At 47.3% G+C, this 22,486-nt stretch overlaps 1 protein-coding gene across 2 annotated transcripts in view; it reads left to right on the forward strand.

Annotated features, from left to right (window-relative positions):
* Positions 1 to 1,287: 1,287 nt before the first annotated feature.
* Positions 1,288 to 22,486, forward strand: part of SDR16C5 (short chain dehydrogenase/reductase family 16C member 5) — a 37,636-nt gene continuing 16,437 nt past the window's right edge. Inside the window, exons 1-7 of one of the 2 annotated variants that reach the window (XM_079902082.1) lie at positions 1,288 to 1,388; positions 4,049 to 4,395; positions 7,329 to 7,460; positions 9,919 to 10,018; positions 12,076 to 12,220; positions 13,082 to 13,207; positions 18,169 to 18,280. In XM_079902082.1, coding sequence (XP_079758208.1) covers positions 4,063 to 4,395; positions 7,329 to 7,460; positions 9,919 to 10,018; positions 12,076 to 12,220; positions 13,082 to 13,207; positions 18,169 to 18,280 — 948 coding nt within the window. In that variant the 5' untranslated portion in view covers positions 1,288 to 1,388; positions 4,049 to 4,062. Of the gene's footprint in view, positions 1,389 to 4,048; positions 4,396 to 7,328; positions 7,461 to 9,918; positions 10,019 to 12,075; positions 12,221 to 13,081; positions 13,208 to 14,482; positions 14,736 to 18,168; positions 18,281 to 22,486 lie in introns of those variants that run through there. The other variant, XM_079902083.1, reaches the window with a different exon arrangement.

Here is a 22,486-nt window from a genome sequence, read left to right on the forward strand (position 1 = left end):
TGACTTGAAACCAATGAACACACCTGCCCCGTTCTCCAGGCTTATACAGCCTACCTGGCTCTTCTCACAGTCGAATAAAGAACAAAGGTGCAGTTCCTCACATACCCAGGTCTGTCCCAGATATACGTTGGCTAACCAGCTCTCCTCTGCGTGTTCAGCACACCTGGACCTGCTGCTCAACCCTGGCTGAACTCCAAAGGCAATCTTGTCCCGACTCCCAGTTTTTCTTTCAGCACCCTGTAACTGGATGTTTCTTCTCCTCACGCCACCCATCAAACTCCAACCTCAGTCATTTCAGTGGTGACTCATATTAAATGATTAGCTAAGGTTCTTAACCGATGTTTTTCTTTTGTTTTTCTTTTTTTCCCCTGACAGATGTAGCACTGCTATGTCTTCTGCATATTTGCACACAGAGAAGACGTTCAATAAACAGCGGTTGGATCAGAAGCACTGCTGGCTTTCTTTTTCCCAACCTGATCTAGTCAGAACAAACTTCTTCCGCTTCTCCTCGGCCCCCAGCTAGCTCCGCCCCCACCCGCCTCCCCCAGGCCCACACGCCAAAGTCCGGGCCAGCGAAGCTGTAGACCTTGATCCCAAGCGGAGGAGTCACACTTTGACCCGAACTGGTATCTGTGCCCCGCACTGCAGGCTTCAGAGGCTGGACTTGGCCCCCTCCTGCAGGGACTCCGCCTCTGCCGCCCCCTGGTTCTCTTCTACGGGGGTCCCAACCTCCAGCTGTGCTTTAAAAACACCTAGGGAGCTTTTTTTTTTTCTTTAAACTTTTTATTTTATGTGGGAGTAGAGCCGATTACCTGTTGTGAGAGTTTCAGGTGCACAGCAAAGCGACCCGGCCATACTTATACATGTATCCGCTCTCCCCCAAACTCCCCTCGCATCCAGGCTGCCACATAACACTGAGCAGAGTTCCCTGGGCTCTACAGTAGGTCCTTGTTGGGTATGCATTTTAAATATAGCCGTGTGTACATGCCAATCCCCAACTTGGGGAGCTTTTTAATCGCTCGTACCAGGGCCTCCTGCCAAGCCGGCAATTCTGACTTAATAATCCCGGGTGCAGCTTGGGCATCGCAATGTTTAAACATCCCCTGGTGATTCTCCTGCTCGGAATCCAGGTGCGCGATGGGTCCCCGCGACAGAATCTCCAGCTCCTGCACGCGGCTGCCTGGGAAAAAAAAAAGAGCGCGTGCCCACACGGCGGGCGGGGTCCCCGGGCGCCCCACCCCCGCGCGGGCGTGGCCGTCCCGCCCTTGGACTTTGTCTCCGGCGGCGCGGGGATAAACCCGGAACCTCGCGAGGCTGAGAACCAGTGACGCGAGGCCCGTGGCGGAGCAGGCCGGCCAGTCGGTCGCAGCGAGGGCAGCGCATCCCGGGTGAGTAGCCGAGGCCCGCTGGCGGCGTTAAGGTCAAGGCGGGGCGGGGGCTCGAGACGGCGCAGCCCGGGAGCCTGGGCGGCGGGGACGAGCGCGGGGGAGCGCCGCGAGCCCCCGAGGAGTGAGCTGGTGGCCTCCCGCCCCATCCCGGAGCAGCGCGGGGTTGATCCCTGGTCGCCTCGTCACCTTCGGGGCATTCTGACCAGGTGCCCTGCTCCCCGCTGCTCTGTGCATCTGCCTGCCCCTCCCCAGCCATCCTCCCGCATTCACCCCATTCCGCCCCCCCCCCGGCACCAGGGCCGACTTGCGGCCGCGCCCTGGCCGGGGAAGCGGAAGTCACCTGTTTAGGCTGCACCAAGTTAGCTCAGCTTTTGGACTAAGGGGGTAAAAGCCATGGGATGGAGACACCAAAGACGCCTTCAGCCTGATTAAATGTAATGCACATGCTCCCTGACTTGCTAAACTTTATACTAAAACAGAACCAGACGTTTGCCTGGGTACATCGTCTGCATGCTGTAACCCTCTTTCTTTGGTATAGATGAGGATCCGAAGTTCACATTGCTAGCAGGAACACCAATCACAGCCCTAGCTATTATTTACTTTGCTCTCATGTGCCTGGCTTCCGCGTTATGGGGGGCGGGGGGTGGAGGGGTGCGTAACCTGGCGGGGGCTGAGATCCCACAGCACGCCCTCCTCTACCTCCTGGAGAGGGCTGCCCCCTTCTTTGTTTTTCCCCAGTCTGCTCAGAAGTTTCCTACGGGGTAGTAGTGACCATACTATCCTCCTTTCCTTAATACCTGTATTAACCTCATTTAACTTGCACACCTTCCCTATTTCATAAATGTTGGCATGTACCCGTAGAATCCCGCTATTTAGATGAGGAAACTGAGGCAGAAGAGATGCAACAGTTTTTAGCAAGGATGCTGAGAGGTCAGTGGCAGATCCCGAATTCCAGCCCAAACCTTAATCTCTAGACCTCGCTACCTGTGCAGGTACCCAGCAGACACCCTAAACCCCAAATGACGAAGACCTCAGGATGCTAGGCTCTGGAGAACCTAGGAAGAATCTGCCAGGACAGGGATTAACAAGGGGCTTGTTTTAGGGCTTGCATCACGCCGGCACTGAGACAGCAGAACACCGAAGTCTAGAATCCGGTAACTTTCATGTCAGCCAGCACAGTGGTGAGGCTTCCGGCCACCCTTGTGGTGCTGGAGACACTGAGGAGAGAGGCGTCTCACCAGGGCAGAGATTGTGGGAGGCTGCCCACCCCTTCAGCCCCAGGGACCAGCATCTTACCTGCCCGGGGCCGGTGCTCAGTAAACATGATAATGAACTCACCTGGCCTGCACGAACTAGCACAGGGACCCTGGCTAAACCACACACGTATTCTTCTGGTCCTCAGTCCCATCTGTAGAAAGAGCCAAGAAACAACAATTTAAGTCACAATTTCCTAAGGGTCTGACCATGCTTTAAGCCGTCCCGTAGGTGAATCTGTGAGAATTAGTCTGTCCCCAGCCAAGCTGCAAAGCAAGTGAAGAACCGCTTCACCTCACTAATGATGTCCATCTTCTGTCCTCATCCCTGCTCTCAGGTGACCACTCCATTCAGGGAAGCCTTCCACCCACAGCAGTTTGCCCCTTCTCTCCTCATCCCGGAGGAAATAAGACCTTCCCTTCTTTCTCAGCTGGTTGTTAGTGAAGCATCTTATACACTCATTCTCACTAAAGTGTGAGTAACTGATAGGATGGAAACACTGAGCCTTGTATGCGTTTGTCAAAGGGAGGCCTTTTATTCATTCAGCAGACCTACTGAGTGCCTTCCTGTGGGTCTGAGAAACAAGGTAACATCGTAAAGCACTTACTGCTGGCCAGCACTGTGGTCACATGCACCGCAGACATTTTCATCCCATCTGCAAAACCACCCGAGGCCACAGGACCAGTAGAGGTGCGGAGACCGAGGCCCAGAGGGCCTTCGTGGGCCGCCCCAGGTTCCACAGCTAGGCAGGGGCAGGGCCCACCCATCTCCCACCGATATCCTACAATCACAGGGCCGAGTGGTAAGTGATCTGGCGTGCGGGCCTCAGAGCGTGGGGAAGGGGTACGGTGTGCTGACAGCAAGTCTGGGGGAAAGCTTTCGAACGTCTGGTTATTCCCCTCCTTACATTTTCCTCTTGAATCTCAGATTTTAAAGAACGACAGTGCAAATAAGAAAACAGTGCAAATAAGAAACCTAAACGGAGGTAAAAATAAAACCAGAAGGGAGCAGTTACGTCATAAACACCACATGGTCAAGGCTTTGCCCGTGAATAGTCAGGACCTGTGATTATTATGAAGACAGGTTAACTATGAGAAACAGTGAACTTCTCCTTTGGGTTAAATCTGGGCACGTGTACAGTTCCTGATTAGAGAACATTTCTGTCCCGTATAATGCTTAGCAGGTGTGCGGATAGCGATGACCTTGCTGCTATGAAGGCAGGTTGGCCGAGATGGTCCCTGTGGGTTCCCTCCCCTTTCTAAGTTGAGAGTCTGCTGCCAGGAGAGATGTTTACATCACGCTTCTTGGTTTCTTTCACTGTTGCAGAAAGTGTGAGCTCCGTGGAGTAAGCAAGCTCGGAGGGAATGGATACCGAGGTCCTCACGTGAGTCTCTCTTGCTTTACAGGTGTCAGCCAGAACATGGCGCCCAACCTGAACTCAGTCAAGACGTTTTTCGTTTTCTTGGGAAAATCAGTGTTTGCCCTTCTGGAGGTTCTGGTTTTTGCCATAATCCCAAGGCCACAGAAGAATGTTGCTGGTGAAATCGTACTTATAACAGGCTCTGGGAGTGGACTTGGAAGGCTCTTAGCCCTCAAATTTGCCCGCCTGGGATCGGTGCTTGTTCTCTGGGATGTCAGCCAGGAGGGGAATGAGGAGACCTGCAAGATGGCTCAGGAAGCTGGAGCCACAGGGGTTTATGCGTATACCTGTGATTGCAGCCGGAAGGAGGAAGTGTATAGAGTGGCCGATCAGGTACATCTTGGGTGCTTGCTGTTTCCTACGGGTAGTGAGACCGCTACGTAAATTCTTTGACATCCGTCAGTTTCTTTGTCTGTTCACCTTCCTCAGTGCTGATGTACCTCTCCCGCATCCCTTTACTTTAAAAAATATTGGAGAGTGGGAATTAGGATTTTGGAGTTCTCACTGCGTGCAATACACCGTGCTTAGCACCTTGTGTGAGTTATATCACAATCCTGTAAAGTCAGGCCTCTTATTATCTCCACATCACACATAAGAAAATGGAAACTTAGGGCAGGTGAGTCGCTTACCTGAGAAACACAGGTAATAAGTAGCAGAGCTACAGCTGGGACTTGAGTCTTCTAACTCTGAAGAATGCACTCTAACCAGCGCGTGTGCTGGCTGTGTTGGCCCCCATTACCGTGCGAGAGATGGGCCGTAGCACCCTTCTTTGAGGCTAAAGAAACTGAGAAACAGGGCTATTAAATAACCTGTTTGGGGTCACAGAGCTAGCATGGGACCAAGCCAGGATGTGAGCCCATATCTAGCCTCATCGTAAGTCCAGCTGTCCCCCCGCCCCCATCAGTGCTTTCCATTTACGTGTATTTCTCTTAAGTGGTCCTATGAAAATCAGAATATTCATCCTAAAGACTCAACTGCAGCTGCTGCTCTGGCAGTGACACAGATGCACTTAGAAAGAACGCTTTCAGGAAACCCGAGCTCCGGCAGGCCAGCGGTACGGGCGTTCTTAGCTCATGGAGGCACGCACCTGTTTGGTGGCCGCCTCTTTTCCCTGAGAAGGATTTCAGGGAAATCCCGCTCACCGGCGCGAGCGCTCCACACATCACTCTCTGCGGCTCTCAGAATTCCCCAGTTCAGCGAGAAGGAAGGAAACAGACCGGCCTGTGGGAAGGTTCCTGCACAGCTTGTCGGCTCGAACCCGGATCCCCTTGCGGCTTCTCACCTCACTCCCTAGCGCAGATCCCTGGCCAGTGAGTTTCTTTTGTTTTAAGTTTGTCTTTACATTTTATACGTCCGTGACCACCACCGTCATCAGTCGCAGGCTGCCCAGCAGAGTCTGGGGATCCAGACCTAACAAACTGGCATGGGCTTGTGCAGGGACCACCCTTCAAAGCGCAGGGGTGTTTGCTCTGGTCACCCTCACAGAGTAAGCTCTTTGCACTTGGAGCGCCAATGGCCCGGCACATTGACTTCCGCTGGCTATGACTGACGTCTCCAGCCACTCTTAAGCAGTGACTGGTTCATATTTAAACACAAAAGACCTTAAGATATTGATACTATAAAGCAACCATTTCCACTTCTTGTTCTTGATAGACGATAGGGACCAGAGATTTTTTTCCCATAAAAAGGAGTAAACAAGGGGCAAACTTTCAGATCCGGAAACTTCTCGATTGCATCCCCCCAGGCTGTGGATCTCATTGGCTGGTGGATACCCAGCACGTCAGCCTCCTTGCTGGGACCCGGGCCTTCTGCAACAGCAGATGGGGAAGGTGGCAGCATCCGCCTGGCTTCAGTAGTACCGCCTCCCTGTGCCCAGCCGCACCATTCTCATAGGCAGGTTCACCCCCATACGTGCACACCCACACGTGTGCACACAACACACAGAGCTAGAGATGTAAGTGGTGCTGCACCAGTGGCGCCCTCTGATTCGCGGGGGACAGGGCCCCTGCTGTGCGACACATTACAGGAATGAAATTCAAAACACAAAGGCAGAGGGACAGCCGCATCCCCTGTCTTCAAGCCTAGAAAATCCTGTTGCTCATTTCTGACAAAGGGCCTGGGTCACATGCTGAAGGTCTGCTCTAAGGGGAAGGCTCCAGCGGCGCTCCCAGAATTTTTATTCCTGAAGGTTATTGACACCTACTCTGGCCAGTGTGACAGCAGCAGACGGGGCCCCCTCTGATCCTCCTTTCACAGATCTTACACCTGAAAGTCTGTGTTGGGGAGAAGGGAACAGCCAGCTGGTGAGAACAGGACGGACGGGTTCTGAGCTCAACGGTGTGTTTCAACTATGCATGTGAATATCGTAAACCCTCCGTTTCCCCCCCCCCCGCCCCCATCGCTGTGCGGGCCAGGTCGTGATTTATGTGGCATGGCTGTCATGCCTGGTGTGCCACTGCATTAATTAAAATGGGGTGCTGCTTATACGTCATTTAGCATAGGACCACTGAGTATAAGAGCAGCTCTACCTGTAGAAGGAAAGTAGCATTGCAGTGTTGGAACCATCATAGGACGGGAGGAGCATGAGTAGAGAGGCATCAGACCTAGATTTCTGGTGCGCCATAAACTCTGCAAAGGAGATAAACATACTTTGTTTTTAGAGCACATGAACTCAGTCTGAGTTAACAAGGACAGGAAGCATATAAAACTATGGGGAAGTGAACCTGGATGATGTAAGGAATTACAGGCATACCTCATTTCATTGCACTTCAAAGGTACTGTGTTTTTTTTTTTTCCATCTGAAGGTTTTTAACAGATTGAAGGTTTGTGGCAGCCCTGCCTTGAGCAACAGTGTTGGCACCATCTTTCCAACATTTGCTCACTTCATGTCTCGGGGTCACATTTTGGTAATTCTCACAGTATTTCACACTTTTTCATCATTATTATGTCTGTTCTGGTAATCTGCAATCAGTGATCTTTGTTACTACGATAATTCACTGAAGGCTCAGGTGATGGTTAGTATTTTTAGCAAAAAAAAAAAAATTTAATTAAGGCAACTTGTCTCTAAGACATAATGCTATTGCACACTTAATAGGCTACAGTATAGTGTAAACATAACTTGTATATGCACTGGGAAACCGAAAAATTCGTGTGACCCCGCTTTATTGCGGTATTTGCTTTTTTGCGGAGGTCTGGAACCGAACCCGAAGTATCTCCAAGGTCTGCCTGCACTGCACTGGTGATGCTGTTCTCCTTATTCAATTCAGGTTAAGAAAGAAGTTGGCGACGTTTCAATCCTCATCAACAATGCCGGAATCGTAACAGGCAAAAAGTTCCTCGACTGCCCGGATGAGCTTATGGAAAAGTCTTTCGATGTGAATTTCAAAGCACATTTATGGGTAATTATTTTTTCTTCTCATTATAAATATAAAGTTACTCTGTCATTTTACCTTTTTTTTTTTTTGCGGTACGTGGGCCTCTCACTGTTGTGTCCTCTCTCGTTGCGGAGCACAGGCTCCAGACGCGCAGGCTCAGCGGCCATGGCTCACGGGCCCAGCCGCTCCGCGGCATGTAGGATCTTCCCGGACCGGGGCACGAACCCGTGTCCCATACCTCGGCAGGCGGACTCTAAACCACTGTGCCACCAGGGAAGCCCCTACTCTGTCATCTTAAAGTGCCTTCCTCATGTTCTCTTACAGTAGTATTGGTCTCTAAATAAAGCACAGACTTCTTAATTCTAGCTTGAGCTGTCCTCTCCAGATCCAACTTAACCTACACCTCCCAGCGCCTCTGCTCAGAGAATCCTACAAAGACACAACTGTCCTCTCCTCCTGTCATAATCATGAACTGAAGGCCAACCTGTGTCAGGTACTATCCCAGGCACCTCATGAAGAAGCCTTAAAACAGCAGTGAGACAAGGGACCATAGAAGTTAAAAGTGACCGTGCTTAGACATGACCAGGTGACCTTATCGTTTGCCTAAGAGAGTTCCTGGCTAGAACTCTCTTGAAGTGAAAGGAGGCGTAATTAACAAGCAAGCATCAATCAGGTCTGTTCGGGGCAAACCAAGACGCATGGTCACCTTACTCGGTACCTAACCAGGGAAAGGAGAGTTCCCACCAGTCCCACCTGGTGACTAGGGGCCTTGAACATTGAGGCACAGCCCTGACTTCCAAGGCAACGTGCCCACATTCAGGCTGCGTCTTCCTGGCTTTTGCAAAGACCAGTCACGTCAGCTTCCCCAGCCACACACGTGCCCTCGTTCTGCCCCCGCACCCAGCTCTTGCCCACAGCCCGTCCCCCAGACCAGCTCTCTCCATCGGGGAGTGAGAGTTTGCCAGACATTTCAGAGACCCCCTCCTTTCTCCCCACGCCAACCTCAGGGGCTCCTGCCCAGCTCTCCTGTGACAGCCTTCACATGCCATTTGGAGTTTGTAGGTTTTGTGTCCCCTGGTTTCACCAAAAATGTAACGCTGCTGGTGGTAGTTTCAGCGTTCCGTATAGTTTTGGGGAGAAAGATGGAAAGATTCCGAGCTAAGGGGCCACCGAGTTCCTTCAGGAACGACTGCACGGGATTGATGTTGTCTTGTTGCAAATGCCCCGCTCCTTCTCGAGACAGAGGTTAGAAGGTACGGTCAGCATGAATGTGAGGGCGTCGTCTCCTAAGTGTCCACCCCCGGGGCGTTGTGTTCCTTCCCCACCGCTGTCCGTGTCCCCATCCTGGTCTCCTCTTTCTCTCTCCCCTGCTAGTTGCTCCTGAGCTGCTGGTGTTTCCCTGGCTCCTGTCATGCCCTCGAGTCCTCACACTCTGTACACTCTTCCCAGGCGGGTTCGCAAACGCCCTTTGAGCACCTGCCCGGAGTAGGCACGTGACTGCTGAGGGTCAGAGAGCTCGTGGTGACCGTGCTTCCAAGGGGCGTGTCCCACGGAGCAGTGATGCCCATCATCATGGACCATCGGAACTCAGGATGCCGTGGGTCACGCTGAGCTGTTGGTGCCTCTTTGACTTTCCACTTCTCTCTCTCTCTGTTAGTTTCTCTCTGAAACTCAGCGAGATGCAGACGAACAAAGGTTGTTTGACTTTTATTAGAGATCCCTTTTCTCATATTTATTCATATTATTCCTATTTGAAAATACGAATATAAATTTATTTCATATAAATATGCAACTATCCATATTTGATTCATTGTTCCTTTGTTGCAGAATACATGTCCCAAAATTTATTTCTCTTTTAGCTTTTTTTCCCAGGTCCCACAGGAAAGGTGAAGGTATTCTATATAATACATACTGAGACACAGTGTGTGTCTCCTGTCTAACAGATATTCTCCTTTATGACATGGAATAAAAATAAGAAACCATTATTCAGAGAAGTATAGATGAGTTTAAAAATAAAGTGATATTTTTAAACTGAAGCCAGCAGTCGCATGTCCTGTGAACAATGTTCAGAAAAATTTGAAATTCAGCTATAAGCCCAGGGAGGAAAAAAGGCACCATGAGTTGAAATAATCATATCCTTGAGTGTTCTTATTGGTTTGTGGGTCGTGGCTGCCACAACTAAGAGTTTCCTATACTGCTTCAATTATTGTCTTAATACTGTGTTTTTAAAAGTCAAACATGAGCAAAATATACGTCTGAATAAGTTATTTTTAATAATATTGGAATTGCCATCAGGAAAGCATCGATACAGGTTAAACCAGTTAAGATGGTTATTTCCCAGACGGTTAAGTTTGAATATCCCAGTGCCTTCAGGTATTTTTTTGAGCTTAATTTTTTTTTCAATCACAGTGATCTTATAAACATCTGGAAAAAATATAAAATGTGGCATCAAATGTTAAACATTTCACCTTGATCTTCTTAGACTTATAAAGCCTTTCTACCTGCGATGATCGCTAACGACCATGGACATTTGGTTTGCATTTCGAGTTCAGCTGGATTAATTGGAGTAAATGGACTGGCCGGTAAGAGAAATGTGATATTTCACAATTGCAAAGTTTCTTGTAACTTTAACTTGAGTAATAGCTCTGAATAATCAGCACTGACCTTATGCACTCATAATGAAGGATAATAGATGAAGAGGGATATTCAAGTAAGGTAAGTGGTTGAGAACTTCACGGTCCGGCCAAATCACCCAGCAGTTTATACGTACACGAAGTTGAACTGTGCACTTCGGAAGCGTTAGGTCTTAGGCAATCCCTTGGGTTTAAAAAGAGAGAAAGAGAGAGACCCTACTGATAAATTTCTTACACAAGTGATCAGCATAGTCACCGTCCCCCAAAGCTCACCCGGCACTGTTATCAGGATGATACCAGGAGGACTCTCACCCCTCCTAAGTTTCCATTAAGTGATCTCCCCTAGCCGTGAGTTTAGAGAAAATGTCTTCACCCCAGGAAACCTAAAATTAACCTCTTTGCTTTTCCATTGGTTGGAGACTTGCAGGAACTTGTTGTGACTTCCATTTCCCTGGCAACTGACTTGACATTAGCGGTGGGGAGGGGACAAAGACGTACGCCAAGATCTTCGGTGAAGGCGACCCACTGGGGAGCTGGTTCTAGGAGGAGCGGAAGTCCTGTCCCTCTTGGAGGCTCACCCACCGGAACCCTAACTGCAGCACTCAGTAGTGGACAGCCCAGCTGGCCGACTGGGCCCTGCCTAGTGCTTTGGAGCTGAGTAGTGTGGTGGAAGGTTCACAACACTAGTCTCAGCAAGTACGTCTCAGCTACGTGGATAGGTTTCCGGAACCACCCATCACCCAAAATATTAGCAGTCTGTACACATCTCCCTGTACCCTGGATTTCCCTTCCTCTGTCCTCCTTAGAATTCATCAGGTGTTATTATTACCTCTGTCGTACATCTGAGAAATCACGGGTCTTGAAATCATACAAGTGTATTTACAGCTCGTCTTAATCCTTTTCTTGGACACAACATCTCTGTCTTCAGACGGACGTCTCTCCCACCCGTGCTCCCCTTAGGAACAAGTGTAAGCCTTTTGAGTTCCCACAGTGTGAGTGGTGGCTCCCCTGTGTCAGAACCTCAGATATGCTATTTAGAATGCAGATTCCCTGGCCCTGGGCCGTACCCACACCTCTTCATTTCGCGGGTCGAGGAGCTCAGAGAGCTGCATTTCTACCAAACGACTCAGATGATCCCAGAAGCGGCTCAGGACACCCCCCCCGGCCCCTTCTTCTGTTGGCTTTCCCACTGTCTTGGGCAGCAGCGGGCCCCCACCAGCCCACACCTGGCACGTGTAGCCTGGATCTTGCCAGCTGGAGGAGCTGCTTCCCACCGAAGCCAGGAGGTGTGCATCGTGTGAGGCAGAGGAAAGGATAAGTCCACCTAAACTCCTCTTCTCCCCACGTTTCCATTTAGTAAATTGAATATTCAGGTGTTTACTTGAAGTGAGCGTACCTGAGGACAGAGAGCTCAAAACTGACACAAATACCAGTTTCCCCTCCCCCTGCACTTGAAGATAACTTGAGCAGTTGAGGCGGAAGGGACAGAGTCCTTTGTTTTTTTTCTGGAAGTGGAAGAATTAGAGTTGGAAGAAAATTTGATCTGAGTATCATGGCCCACACTGATCTCCACTGCCCAGACTCCCACTTGACCTATTATTTTATTTCTCCTTTTGTGTGTCTTCCTGCCCCGACTGGGCTGCAGTTCTTTGGGACAGGGACAGGGACAGGATGCACATCTTGTGCCGTGTGTCATGGCTGGCAGAGTGTCTGACCATCACTAACACGGGAGTAAAGGCCGGCTGTGTGACCCGCCCCTCAGGAGGCTCCCCGCAGCCCTGCTTCTCCGCGAATCCACGTGGTCATTGTAATCTGACCTTGAGGTGACCGTGGTCCTTCCCGCTCACTCCTGGCCCCTTCCAGGTGGAGCAGACCAAGATCATACAGAATAAGGACTCTGAAATTGCCGTCCCATTCTCTGCTGATATTCATGTTACGAGGAAACCTTAATGTAATGACATTTAAAAACTTTACGCTATACGTTAGCATCGTTTGTCTTTTTTCAGATTATTGTGCAAGTAAATTTGCAGCCTTTGGATTTGCTGAATCGGTATTTATGGAAACATTTGCCAAGAAACAAAACGGGATCAAAACCACTATTGTGTGCCCATTTTTTATAAACACTGGAATGTTTGACGGCTGTACTACTGGGTAAGCATGTCCTCTGATTTCAAAGAAACTATGTTTTGAAAAATGATTAGCCATCCATTTTATTTTGTTCTATCTGTTTTCTAAAGTTGTTTAAAAAGATTTTTCCAGCATGCAGCCTGATTTATAAATGGTTTCAGAATTTCCTTCCTCAAATGCAGTTGTGTTTAAGATACTGGGTTTAATAAGCAATGGGTTATCAAGGCTGTATCCAAGTTGCAGCCACCCTGTGGCCCAGACCTCCTCCCCCATCTCCTCGGCACTCCCATCGCACCCCCTTTCTGCCACCTGACTCCATCCTGCCTTCTCCCTGATTCCACAGAAGGACCAGAAATTGTTGAAGGGGCATAAATACCCAGTCTGCACTCATGAGATGACAGGCAGGTAGTTTTCTTTTCTTTCTTTTTTTGTTATTTTTGTTAAATATTCATTTATTTATGTATTTGGCTGTGCCGGGTCTTAGTTGCGGCGCGCATGTGGGATCTAGTTCCCTGATCAGGGATCAAACCTGGGCCCCCTGCATTGGGAGCGTGGAGTCTTAACCACCGGACTCCCAGGGAAGTCCCAGCAGTGATTTCTCAAAGACTCGCTTTACAACATTTAGACCATTCATTTAATACGGTTTCACATATGTGCATATTGTAACATCAGTGTATTAATTAGAATCATTTTCCATTTCGAATCCTAGTTATGCTATTATTTGCCAGGTAGGTAATAAGGAAGTAAGTATAGAAAAAGATCAAATCTGGCAGGGAAAGAAGCAAATAAATGATAATGTCTTACAACTGTTTTATCCTATTTTTAAGAATTGCTTTTATTAATTTCTTAATATACGGCTTTTTTTTTTTTTTTTTGACCCCCTAGCTGTCCTTCTCTGTTACCGATTCTGGAACCAGAATATGCAGTCAGGAAGATAGTAGATGCTATCCTGCAAGAAAAATCGTACTTATATATGCCAAGGTTTATATACTTCATAGTGTTTTTAAAAAGGTAACAGTATCTGCTTCTATTACTTCTGTAATGTGTCAATCGTATCAACAAATGACTCCAGGTCCTACAGAGGGGAGCCACTTAAAAACTACCTGTTAAATGAATGGATTTTGATCCCTCGATTGTTCCCATTTGCTGACACAATCTCAAATTTGCATACTTGCGGTGCTTCCCATGAGTCAGAAAATGGAGGTTACGTTTACTTTCATAGGCTGTTAGTTCTGGGCCCAGTTGGGGAGCTATCTGCATAGGTCCTGAGAAGGCTTTGGAAACCTGAAGAAGTTCAGTGACAGGGAACCACATCACACACTCCTTCAAATATCTATTCAATCATCAGTAGAGTGGCTAGTGTGTGTGCCGTGCTCTGTTGGCCATCCCAGGATCTGGGTTACAGCAAAGAACAAGAGAGACAAGAGTCCCTGCTCTCACTGGAGATTCTCTTCTCGGGGGGCTGGTGGAGGGAACAAACAAACAAGAAAGTAAAGTAAAAGAAAGATATTCTGGGTGGTCCTCAGTGCTATGAAGGAAATACAAAGCAGGAGAAGGTGATCCCAGAGCAAGAGGTGGAAGAGAGCACGGCAGGACTGAATTGTCAGTAAGGTCCGCACGGGCGTCTCATGGAGAAGGGTAACATTTGACCAGAGGCCAGAAGCCGGGGAGGGCAGGAGCCACCTGGATATCTTGGGCTGCCCTCGGAGGGGCCCTTTTCTTCACCTCACTCCCAGGACAAGTCTCCGGTTTGTTTGCTGTGCCTCTCCTTGCCCTGCTGTGTGAACATCTGGATGGACGGGGTCAGAGTGTCAGGAGGGGTGAGCAGGGTGGAGAAGATGAACAGTCTTAGTTGGGTCACGCCAAAGCTCGGAGGAGCTATTGCATCTAATCCTCCCAGTGGTCCCAGAAAGAAAGAGCGATGACCTCTTTTGACAGTGGAAGGAACTGAGTCTCCAGAGGCCAGTGACACTGCGGGTGACAGAACTGGGATGCAAGCCAGGCTCACGACTCCACAGGACTTCACGGCTTCCTGTCCATCGTTACAGAGTGTAGTGAGGCCCTGGAGGCTGAATAGTGTAAATAAAGCAAGGAGAGATCCAGAGACCCTGGGCCAGTGTCCTCCCACGTGGTGGACAAGCCCCGAGTGACCATGAGGCAGGGACATTCAGGTGGGCGTGTGTGAATGACTTCTGCAACAAGTCAGTGGCCCTGCTTTTCAGCGGAGCCAGTAAAGATGCTTTCGTGAATTATAACCGGGAAAGTTCACTCTTGTGTTCTCTTTAGTTTCTTGCCCCTCAAGCTTGGAATGCTTTTGGCTGAGTATATGGGTGTCTTTAATGCAATGGATGGCTTCTGTGGCCATAAGAAGAAAGACTAAAGACCAACTCTGGCTGATGTCACCTGATACCCAAAGCTACGCAATGTCTGTTTCAATGAAGAAGTGTTTGTCCGACCGAATGTATCTGGAAACCACAAGTTCTTCGTCTGCTGTCCGGACTAGTATTTTCAACCAATGCCTTTGAAAATAATGTTGTGTACTGCTTTTCTGTTGAGTTTTTTAAATTAAAAACAAACAAACAAACAAAAAAAAACAGCCCATTTTTGTCATTTGCTTGCAACAGATGTGAAAGTGAGATAATCCTCTCTCTCGTGAACTGCCTTTCGCTTTGGTCTTTGGGGAGGTGGCTCAAATGGGGCTGGCTGTGGCTGAGCCCGCGCTGGGCAGCGGAGATGAGGGCTGATGGGTGAGTGCTGAACTGGGTGCCCTCTCTCCAGAGGACACAGAGCTCTGGATTCCCCCTTGCCCTGCTCTCAGCCCTGGCCTTGTTGAAACTGTGCCGCCTGGTGTAGAAAGGCCAGCCTCCCATGTCCCCCTCTGCACAGTAGCCACACAAATGCTTGCTTCTAGCCCTGGGTATCCTGGTGAGGGTGCACCAGGGCCACTGTGTCAGGGAGCCTTCCTGCACATTCCCTGGGTGACCCGAGGGGCAGTGATTCTAGACCACACTCTAAATAGGGTCACATTTCTTTCCTAGAAGAGATTCAAGAATGGTTGCTTCTTACCCTGAAGAAATGATATTCTACTGAGTTAGATGACCTGTTCCCTATTAAGCCAGAAATCATATTCATGTGGGTAATTTCAAGTGCTTCATTTAGTATTTCAAGTTGGGGTCGTTGTGAGGTATTTTTATCACAGAATGAAAAATTTTATCCATTTGCATTCCTCAGGGCTGCCTTCATTTCAGATCTATTGTATGCTTACAGTTTAATCAACTGGCCAACTGTTTTCACGCTTTGGAGATTAACTATAAAAGCACGATTAAGAGAAACACGTTAATTACCGTATCCCTGGAGCTCCTTCCCAGGCTGGTGGGAGCACCTACCTTGCAAGAGAAAGAGCAGCCTTTGTCTCTTCCCATCCTTTGGTGGCGCGTGGGAAGGGATGAGAAGTATCCCGGAAGACCCTGTGAGAGTCAAAAGAAATGAGAGTTTGAGTATCTTGGGGTAAGATTCTCTTAGAGGAGCAACCGTCTCAGGGAATGCGGCGTCTGGGATTCATTGTGGACTGATTTCTCTTGAGCTTCCTGCATGGCTCCGACAGCTCCGCCCCTGTATTTCCTGTCCCTTCAGAAAGCCTTTTAAAAACTCCTTTTGTGATCCTAAAAACGATAGCTCATATTAACGCGCCTGGCACGAAGCTGAGCGCTTTACACACGTTATTTCATTAAACCAGAATCATAAAGGTATTTGGCGTACGCCGAAGAAGAAAAAGCGTTTTATTTCCTCCTCAACCAGAGACGTGCATTCAGAGGATCAAAGGCCCGCTTACGCCAACCAACTCATGTTCCAAATCCTTGGTTAACAAGGTTAATTAAGAGAGAGGCACAATATTGCTCCTGTATTACAATTCCAAAAGCGTATATTCTAGGCGCCTATCTATTTAGTTGAAGAATAAAGAAGAGACTCTCAGGGGATTTTGTAGAACAAAGGTCTGGGGCAGAGTGGGCCGTACCACATTGTAACAGCGTTAACAGCAATTATTTCTAATTGGAGTGCATCTTGGCTGGACGACTACAAAGGCCTGAAATTTAATTGTGGTTTTACAGTACCCGTACGATTGTCTAAGTGAATTCAGATTTATTTGAAGCGTTCACGGGAGAAGAGACCACATGTAAATTAGAGGATTCTAGAGGGTAACAAATAACAAGCTGATTTAACACCACTGAGGAGCAAGTGTCCTCAGCGTGTGTTTCCCAGCAGCTTCCATCTGAAATTTAATCCTAATGAAGCCACGATCAAGAGCCCAACACCTCAGGAGGCCTTAAGACTGGAAAGGCTGGAAAACAAGGGCTGTCCCCAGAAGTGGGCACGCTGCCCTCCGGATGGCATCATCCTGTAGTGGGCGCGCTGCTCAAGAATGAGGAAGAACGCTTGCTATTAGAAGGAGTTTGGCTGGGGAACACGTGTGACCGTGGTTTGGGGAGGTTTTGGGGGCTTGGTTTTTACATTGTGATGTTGTATTAGTTAGCTCAGGCTGCCATGACAAAATACCACAGACTGGGGGGCTTAAACAACAAACGTTTATTTTTCTCACAGCTTTGAAGGCTGGGAAGGGCAAGATCAAGGTGCCAGCTGGTTCAGTTTCTCGTGAGGGCTCTTCCTGGCTTGCGGTCAGCCCTCTTCCCACTGTGTTCTCACATGGCCTTTCTTCCATGTGTGGCCATGGAGAGGGAGATCATGCTCTCCCTCTTCCTATAAGGGCACTAACCCTATCACGAGGGCTCAACCCTCATGACCGAATGACCCTAGTTACCTCCCCAAGGCTCCATCTCCAAATATCATCACACTAGGAGTCAGGGCTTCAAACACCACATCCTATCAGCCAGAATTAGTCACGTGACTAAACCAGCCTGCCATGGATGCTAAGTGTGGTCCCCGTTTGGCCCTGAATGAACCAGCTATAGATCAGGGGTTATATCACTGTAGAAAAGGATAAAAACAGGTGTTGGTGTCAACTTACAGTTCTGTCACAGTCTGCTTCCCTAAATATCTATGTATCCTCTTATCAGATGGAACCCACAGACCCACTCCACCTCAAAGCCCTTCCCACTCACCGCATGTCTTGCGAAGTCCAGAACTTTGTTCTGTCCTGGCTCTGCTCTGCTACTGGCATCTATGCTCTGCCTCTCTCTCTCCCCGTGTCCCTCCCCATCTAGTAAAGACTCTCTTGGGACCATCTGAAGCACAGCTTTAGGGGAAAAACCTATCACTTGATGATTGCTACGGTGCTGCATACCATGTCTGGCAAACAACCTTTAGTGGAAGGTGCTGGAAAAAGGCTTAGGACCACAGTCTTACTCTGCTAAGGCCATTGTCTGGAATCCACCCTTCCAAGGGCTTCTCATCAGACACAGAGGGTGTTGGCTGTTTCAACCATCTGAGGCTCTAGATTGTAGGTAGAGAGGGCCTCCTGGGACAGACTTTTATTCCCTCACACCTCCGTTTGCACACGGGTGCTCTCCAGCCTGGGTTCAACTCTGGGAGACTCCACTTAAAGCAGCAGAAACATCCAAGTCATAGCAAGATTCTGAATTTGTCTTACCTTTTCCCTTCATGCTACAATCTCCCTCACCAGGTGACAGAGCTTTCAAGGTAGAGTAAGGTCAGTTTGAACTAAATGTTTCCACTGCCAAACACAGATCACCAGGTTTCTAGTCTGTACGATTCTGAGCCCTTGCCACCTCCCACCTGAGAACTTGAACTTACACCTCATAGTTTCATCTCTGCCATATACAGCACTGCTCGACAAGGTACTGAGTTCTGTATTAATTTTAAAATGCTGTTCAGCTATAATAATGATCGTAAATAACAGTGAGGTAGGAACTATGAGTGTGTTCTCTCTGTTGTGTGAAAGTCCAGAGGTGAGTGGATGATACCTTCTCTGCTGGTTCTGCTCTATGAATTTCCAGGGACCTGGGCTACGGACAGCTCCTCACTCGGCCATCCCTGCAGTGTGGCCACCACCATCACCGCCAAGATGGCAGCCATCATAGAACCTTCCAGGCAGCAGATGTAGGAAGGGTAAGGATGAAAATGACATAGGCACCAATTTGCCTTTAAAGGATATTTCTAGAAACAGCCACATAACACTCTCTTCAAACATTATTAGATGCAAGTGAGACTGGGGATTGTAGCTTTGATTACAGCAGCCATGACTCCATCTAATAACAGCAGAGATTTCTAAATGTGGGAAAATGGGCATTAGTAATCTTGGCCACAAGCGCTTCCAAGTCATAGAAGAGGTTTTGAATCAGTTTAGCTATGCAACTTAGGTCAAGTGACTTGAACTTTCTGAAACCCTTTTCCACTTCTGCAAATGGCTGTAATTCTTTTGACTGCTACAAGGATTAAATGAGTTGACAGTGATAAAATGCCTAATGTAGGGTCTGGTACATACCAACACTCAATAAACATCAGTTTCTACTATGTCCCCTATGTAAACTCTGACCTTAAACTTCTAGTTTGTAGCAATGAGTCTGGTACCAGACTCATTGAAATCTCTTTATAACACATTTCCGTTGACATTTTTTAACCTGTTTGTTAAGGGTATTTCAGTATTTATTTAGAGCTATGGATTTTTTATATATATAAATTTATTTATTTATTTTTGGCTGCGTTGGGTCTTCACTGCTGCACATAGGCTTTCTCTAGTTGTGGCGAGCGGGGGCTACTTTTCATTGTGGTGCGCGGGCTTCTCATTGCAGTGGCTTCTCGTTGCAGAGCTCAGGCTCTAGGCACGTGGGCTTCAGTAGTCGTGGCACACGGGCTCAGTAGTTGTGGCTCACGGGCTCTAGAGCTCAGGCTCAGTAGTTGTGGCGCACTGGCTTAGTTGCTCCGCGGCATGTGGGATCTTCCCGGACCAGGGCTCAAACTCGTGTCCCCTGCATTGGTAGGCGGATTCTTAAACACTGCGCCACCAGGGAAGTCCTGGAGCTATGGATTTTTATAGAATAAATATTTTAATTCTTTGTTATCTAAAAGAATTTGCCTGCCTTTGGGAGTATACCAAAAAAAAAGAAAATATAATGTTCTACTTTGATTTTTATTCATGTTACTATTCAGTATACGTAGGCCACTTATGTTGATATAATTTTGGATAAACTTTGGATCTTAATTCTCTTTCTCCTTATGGTTCCTATTTGTTCTCTCTTTCCTTCTGACTTCCTCCTTTCTAACTTCTCTGTCTCTCTATCTCTTCCTTTCTTCCTTTCAAAAAATTACATTTCAGTCACTTTGCAAAGTACTATGTACTAGGTATGCAAATATTTAATATATGTTACAGGCTATTAAATGGAACATTTTCTTGACATCTTAAAATTTTGGCTGAAGCCACAAAGCTGTAAACACGGAGGGTAAGGACGTTTATCTTCTAAAAGACAGTGCTAAATATAAGCACGCAGGACTAGCTGATAGATGCCAACTTCTGGTTTCAGGTTTCATCTTCCGAACGTTGGGTTTCGTCTTCTAAATGTCAGGTTTCATTTCTGACATGAAGTCATCATTCCTATCTTAAACAACAAAATCTGGATAAACTGAAAATAAATTACTTTTCTTTGACCCATCAGAAAACTGAGGGCAAAACCTACTGTACAGCACAGGGAACTATACTCAGTATTTTGTAATAACCTATAAGGGAAAATAATCTGAAAAAAAAAATATATATATATTTAATTTATATATATATTACATATATATAAAACTGAATCACTTTGCTGTACACCTGAAACTAACACAACATTGTAAATCAACTATACTTCAATGAAAATTTTTAAGAAAAAATAATAAAATATATAATGGAATCTTTTATACCAAATTCTGTGTAGTTTTGGGGTTAAATGTGATTATAGCTGCATGCGGTTTATTATCTTGCTGCAAAATATGGATGAGGTCACTAGTTTAATGATTTAAACCTCCCAATAAAAAGAAATTAACATTAAAAAAAAGAAGAAGAAGAAAACTGAGGGCAAACCACCACTGCAGGCTCTGGAGAAGTTGGTTCAGAGAGACGGAGCCAAGAGCTACTTACCTGGAGCAGAAACCACTGGAGCTAGGAACACTTAAATGGCAATTCTGACAAATTGCTAGAGGCTGAGGATGAACTAATATGACAGTGAGAAACTCTTGGGAATCAAAGTGTTAAGGGCCCTCACACTCACGTGGGCTTTACCTCTGGGCATCCTAGCAGGTTCTCACAGTGAAGGTCTGAGAAAGATCCCTTCCTGGCTCTGGGGAAGAGGGATCATTGTGAAGGAAGCCCAGGGCCTTCCCCACACAAAGCACTCTCCAGGGGAAAGAACTTTGCCAAAGCCTTATCTCAGCAGGACGAAGGTCATTCTACCCGCTTCCAGCTCTGCTGTCTCACCTAAGAGGAGAAAGTAGTCAAGTCGGGCCAGAGCTTCCAGGAAGTGGATTGGGAACACTGCAGCCAGGGAACGAAGACGGACAGGGAAAAAGCTACACTCCTGGAAAACATTTAGGAAGATTACAGCTCTGAGAAACAGGTCCCCTAGAAGGTGAGGTTCAGTCAGAAGTCTGTAGACTGCTACACTTCTCCCCACACCTTACTGCACACCAACAGAGCTCCAGTGTAATAACAGTGGATTATAGCTGAAAACACTGCAACATACAAGCTCTCTCTCTAAAGAGAAATACTTAGGGCAACCCAAAGACCAGAGGGGAGACAGAAACAAGGGCCGTGGAGGGATTTGAAACCTCTGGCACTTAGAGCTACAGTAAACATTAAATATAGCCCAGCCCCTAAATAGATTAACATCAACCCTCACACCAAAAGCCTATTTACCCCAGTTCCCATAACCCAATAAAACATGCTTGGCTTTCAACCAAAAATTACAAAGCATGCCAAAAAGCAAGAAAAAACAGTCTAAAGAGACAAAGTTATTATCGAAACCAGACTCAGATATGACACAGATGTTCAAATTATTGGGCAAGGAATTTAAAATAACTATGATTAATATATTAAGGACTCTAATGGGAAAAGTAGATAACATGCACAAACATGCACATAAGTGTGATACTGTGACTTATATTGGGATATATATATTCCTCTTCCCCGTTTCTGGCACAGAGCTCCTAAAACCCTCACGATTCCTAAGTGATAAGAGTGATAAAGATGAAATGGGTGCCCTATTGTTCATCTGACAAGTTCCTTTCACCCACACCTGAGTTTATATTAATGAGGGGACTTTTGGAAAGCCCGTAAGGGTGCAAGCTGGTTGCCTGGGAAGCCTTTGGGGAGGGAAGAGGGACCAGAGGTTGAATCAGTCACCAATGGCCAATGATGTAATCAATCATGCCTATGTAATGAAGCCTCCATAAAACCCAAAGGACAGCCTTCAGAAAGCTTCCATGTTGGTGAATGCATCCCCATGGCTGGAGGATGGGCACCCCCAGTTCCACGGGCACAGAAGCTCCTGCACTCGAGACCCTTCCCAGCTCTACCCTATGGACCTCTTCTCCTGGCTATTCATCTGTATCCTTTATAATAAACTTATAAATGTAAGTAAATGTTTCTCTGATTTCTGTGAGCCATTCTAGCAAATTAATCAAACTGGAAAAAGGAGTCATGGGAAGCTGCAGTGTCAAGCCAGTTGGTCAGAAACACAGGTGACAACCTGTGCTTACAATTGGCATCTGCAGTGGGGGCAGTCTTATGGGACGGAGTCCATAACCTGTAGGATCAGATGCTATCTCCAGGTAGATAGTGTCAGAACTGTGTTAATTTATAAGACACCTGGTCAGTGTCCACTGAGAACTGGAAAATTGCTTTGTGTGGGGAAAAAAACCCCACACATCTGGTGTCAGAAGTGTTGTGAGTGTGGTAGTCTTCCCAACTCAGTTGGTGGTGTTGGAAAACACCCATCAGAGTAATGTAAACAGAGAGATGGAAACTCTAAGAAAGAATCAAAAAAAAGTTAGAACTCAAAAGCACCATAACAGAAATGAATGCCTTTAATGGGCTCATTAGTAGACTAGACACAGCCAAGGAAAGAATCAATGAAATTAAAGATGAGTCAATGGAAAGTTCCCAAATTGAAATGGAAAGAGGAAACGATGGGGGAAAAGACATCCAAGAACTCTGGGGCAGTTTCAAATGTGTATCATAGGCATAACTGGAATACCAGAACCTAAAGAAAGAGAGTAGAAAGCAGAAGAAATATTCCAAGTAATAATGGCTGAGAACTTTCCAAAATTAATGACAAACACCAA

This window comes from Stenella coeruleoalba (assembly GCF_951394435.1).
Source record: "Stenella coeruleoalba genome assembly, chromosome: 17".
Taxonomy (NCBI): Eukaryota; Metazoa; Chordata; class Mammalia; order Artiodactyla; family Delphinidae; genus Stenella; species Stenella coeruleoalba.